This window comes from Physeter macrocephalus, chromosome 18, assembly GCF_002837175.3.
Source record: "Physeter macrocephalus isolate SW-GA chromosome 18, ASM283717v5, whole genome shotgun sequence".
In the NCBI taxonomy this organism is placed as follows: domain Eukaryota; kingdom Metazoa; phylum Chordata; class Mammalia; order Artiodactyla; family Physeteridae; genus Physeter; species Physeter macrocephalus.
This window is the reverse complement of record NC_041231.1, coordinates 84,160,695-84,164,774: the sequence shown is the minus strand read 5'-3', so window position 1 is coordinate 84,164,774 and position 4,080 is coordinate 84,160,695. Positions and strand designations below refer to the sequence as shown.

At 43.7% G+C, this 4,080-nt stretch overlaps 1 protein-coding gene across 1 annotated transcript in view; it reads left to right on the top strand.

Annotated features, from left to right (window-relative positions):
* Positions 1–4: 4 nt before the first annotated feature.
* LOC102978546 (DLA class II histocompatibility antigen, DR-1 beta chain) overlaps positions 5–4,080 on the top strand; it is a gene marked incomplete at its 5' end in the record, with an annotated part of 7,683 nt that continues 3,607 nt past the window's right edge. Inside the window, one exon of the mRNA XM_055080022.1 lies at positions 5–71. Within this exon, the coding sequence (XP_054935997.1) occupies positions 5–71 (67 nt within the window). The remainder of the gene's footprint in view (positions 72–4,080) is intronic.

Below are 4,080 nucleotides of genomic sequence, written 5' to 3'. Positions count from 1 at the left end.
ACGGGCCGCGGTGGACACGTACTGCAGACACAACTACGGGGTTGTGGAGAGCTTCACGGTGCAGCGGCGAGGTGAGCGCGGGGCCGGGCGGCCAGCGGGCGGGGGCGCAGTGCGTGTGAGTGTGTGTTTGAGACAGAGACAGAGAGACACAGAGACGGGGACACAGGAGACTGCGTTCGGGGAGCGGGGGCTGTGTAGGACTGTGAGCCAGTACAAGTTAGGCGGGTTCCTGGGAGAGCCTGTTGTCTGGAGACAGTGTGTGATTTTGTCAGTGACTGTGAGAGGGGAGAGAGCGTGTGTGGTGTGGGGAGGCCCGCGGGGGAGGGGAGGTGTGGCGGGAGGGGTGCAGGAGGGAGGCTCCGGGCGTCCTTGGTGGTCCCTGTGGGGGAGGGGAGGGGAGGGGAGGGGAGGGGAGGAAACCCCGACTGGGGGGGGCGGTTAGAGATGCGGGAGGGACTTCAAGGGGTCTATGGTTGGGGGAAGGTTTGGGGGAGGAGAGGTGAGGAAAGCGAAAGGATTGGGAGCCTGTGAGGAGAAGAGTCACAGCGTGCTCTGGGCACACCCCCTCTTAACTCCTGACACCCCAGAAATAAGTGTGCCGCGTCTGTCTGTGTGCAGGAGCACTTCACTGAGAAAAAGGTGTCAGACTACTTTTTGACAGGTGCGGGCAGGGGAGCCTCTGCGGCTCCTCTGATCTCTCTGAAGCTTACTTCAGGTCTAAATTTGTTGCTTTTTTTCTCCTTAGTATATATATTTTACATAGTTGAAATGATTGTGAAATCAACTTTTGAATTATAATTGTCTTAACACACTGATGTTACTGTTTTTATAACGCTAATAGTATTCGAGTAGTTACATAATATTTCTTTTTATAAGTGTAACAATTCATCTCACAATCTCCTTTATCAGATCTTGTTTCAAAGATATATAGTGCCAAGTACTCAGTTTAAAAGTTACATTTTTTATTTTAAATTTATATTTCTTTGATTCCTAAAGTTCTTGAATATCTCTCACATATTTATTGACCCCTTGTTACTGCTCTAACTATTATTTATTCTCTATTATTTTGGGGGTCCTGGTGTTTTTCTCAGTGATATAGATTCTCTATGCAGCAAAATTAACACTGTTGATATTTGATTCAGCTTTCTCTCCAATTTGAGGTTTATATTTTGATTCAGTTTATTATTTTCCATGATAGAAATTTAAACATTTTTACTTAATAAAATATACTGCAAAATTGTTAGGAAAGATTTACCATCAATTTTAAACTTACCATTTTAGAGTATTGTAAAAAAGTTTTTCTCCATCATTTAAAAAAAATTGTCTTTATTAAGGCTGATATTGTCAGAGATTGTCTCAGGTGCTAAGCACACATATTTAATGAGTCCCAGACCCTTGCCTGAACTTAAGTGTCAGCTTAAAAAGAGAGACGATTGCAAACTGATAACAATTCCAGCAGTAAATTCACTTGTTTTGCAAAGGAGAGGGATTGATTAGCAGAGTTTAATTATAAGAAATTTTTTTTTTAATTAATGACTTTTCTTCCTTCTTTCCTTCTCCTTCAGGACTCATGGTTTTTTTTGGAATTCGAGAGTTAGAGATTCACCTGTGTCTTTCCTTCTTCCTAGGGTAGAACCTTTTCTGAGGTGTTCTAAGGTGTGAGTGCCTGGAGACAGCTTTCCCAGGATTTCATCCTCTGTCTCCACACACACACCCCTGCTGTTCCCTAATTTATCCACACTGCTTTGAATCATATTTTCTTTCAAATTAAACAACGGTAATAAATAACTCTGATATATTGAAGGCTAAATTCCAGTTACGGTTTTACATACTTCAGGTGCATTAATCCTCACATAACCCTAGGAGGTGAATTAGAATTATTATTCCTTTTTATAGGTGAGACAGATGAGACACAGAGGAATGGAAAAATTCTCCTGGGATGAATCTGTAGGAGACAGGGCCTGGATTTGAACCCAGGCAACATGGATTCAGAAATAACACTTTTAGTTAAATGCCTTGCAAAGAGTTGTAAACACGTCAACAATAAATAACTGCTTCATGCAATGGGGAAAAAAGACACACAAGTATCCTCAGCATATCTAAAATCTAATGGGTCCATGCGGTAAGGGTTAAATTCAGGATCATGGTACTAACTCCTAAAGTTGGGCCACATGGCCACCTTTGAGGGAGACCTGCCCAAGGCTGCAGTCTGGGACTGGAGAGTGGATGCAGAAAGGCAGCCAACCAACGAGACTTACTCTGTCTCCCTCACTTATCCCCTCTACCTTTTTCTCTCCTAGTGGCGCCTACAGTGACTGTGTATCCTGCAAAGACACAGCCCCTGCAGCACCACAACCTCCTGGTCTGCTCTGTGAATGGTTTCTATCCAGGCCACATTGAAGTCAGGTGGTTCCGGAATGGCCAGGAAGAGGAGGCGGGGGTGGTCTCCACAGGCCTGATCCCTAATGGAGACTGGACCTTCCAGACCATGGTGATGCTTGAAATAGTTCCTCAGAGTGGAGAGGTCTACCCCCTGCCACGTGGAGCACCCCAGCTGGACGAGCCCTGTCCCAGTGGAATGGAGTGAGAAGCTTTCTGACCTCGAAAATTCCTTACCCAGCAGGGAGGAGACTTGCTTACCCCCGAGTGTCAGGCTTCTCCTCTCCCCACAGCATACGTGCATCAACGATTCACTGCCTGAACCTTGTAGCCATTCCTTTTCTAGGAATGGCCAATTATTCTAGTTCTTTCAGATCAGGCTTCTCCCCCCAGTCAAAGCTCTCAGAGTCTCAGAGAAGTGGGATTCAGGGTAAAAATCACCCAAACTAGCTTCTTTTCTCAGGGACACGGTATGAACCTTCACAAGGCAAGATGCTGAGTAGAATCGGGGCCTGTGTTATGGGTCTGCTCTTCCTTGGGGTGGGGCTGCTCTTAATCAGGAATTAAAATGGTAAGGAAGCTGTTAGCAGCTGAGTTGCCCCGCAGGTTTTTTGGAGGAAGAAATATGGCTTTGCTCAGTGAGTTCTCTGAATATTGATGACCCTATCCTATACAGGGTCATCGATATTCAGAGAACACATCGAGCAACCTTTACCTAGTCGATCTCAAATTTCCTGGAAATCCAGAAACCAACAGTCCATGGTTATTTATGGGAGTTATTTGTAGTGAGGTGGATGGACCTAGAGTCTGTCATACAGAGTGAAGTAAGTCAGAAAGAGAAAAACAAATACCATATGCTAACGCATATATATGGAATCTAAAAAAAAATGCTTCTTATGAACCTAGGGGCAGGACAGGAATAAAGATGCAGATGTAGAGAATGGACTTGAGGACATGGGACGGGGGAAGGGTAAGCTGGGACGAAGTGAGAGAGTGGCATGGACTTATATACACTACCAAATGTAAAATAGATAGTTAGTGGGAAGCAGCTGCACAGCACAAGGAGATCAGCTCTGTGCTTTGTGACCACCTAGAGGGGTGGGATAGGGAGGGTGGGAGGGAGACGCAACAGGGAGGGGATATGGGGATATATTTATACGTATATCTGATTCACCTTGTTATACAGCAGAGACTAACACAACATTGTAAAGCAATTATACTCCAATAAAGATGTTAAAAAAACCCAAAAAACATATATATCTATGGAATCTAAAATTCAAAAAGTTTGAGTTATTTACTCAGTGCCACATTGTATATATTCTTCAGTGACCAGCTATCTTTACCATAGGGATCCCCAATTCTTTCCACAACAAAAAGTGTCTAGATATTTGTCCTTTCTATGAGAGCTGCATCAGGGTCTTCCATATGTATAAGACATTTTTTTTCTCAATTCTCCTCCAATAAAACCTCCCTTGCATCCCATTCCTTCATTATCTTAAGAGGATTTAGAAATAAAGATAATTCCCCATTTGGCATTTCCCTTTATTATGTTGAGTTATGCCAGGAAAAGGGAAAGTTTCTCTGAGAATTTTATGGAATATCGCAAGGAATTAGAAAGATCCCTCCTAGAAGATCCTATGTTATATTCTCAAGAGGACCTGTGATGTTGGTGCCTCTCTCTAATATGTGAGAATGTATCAA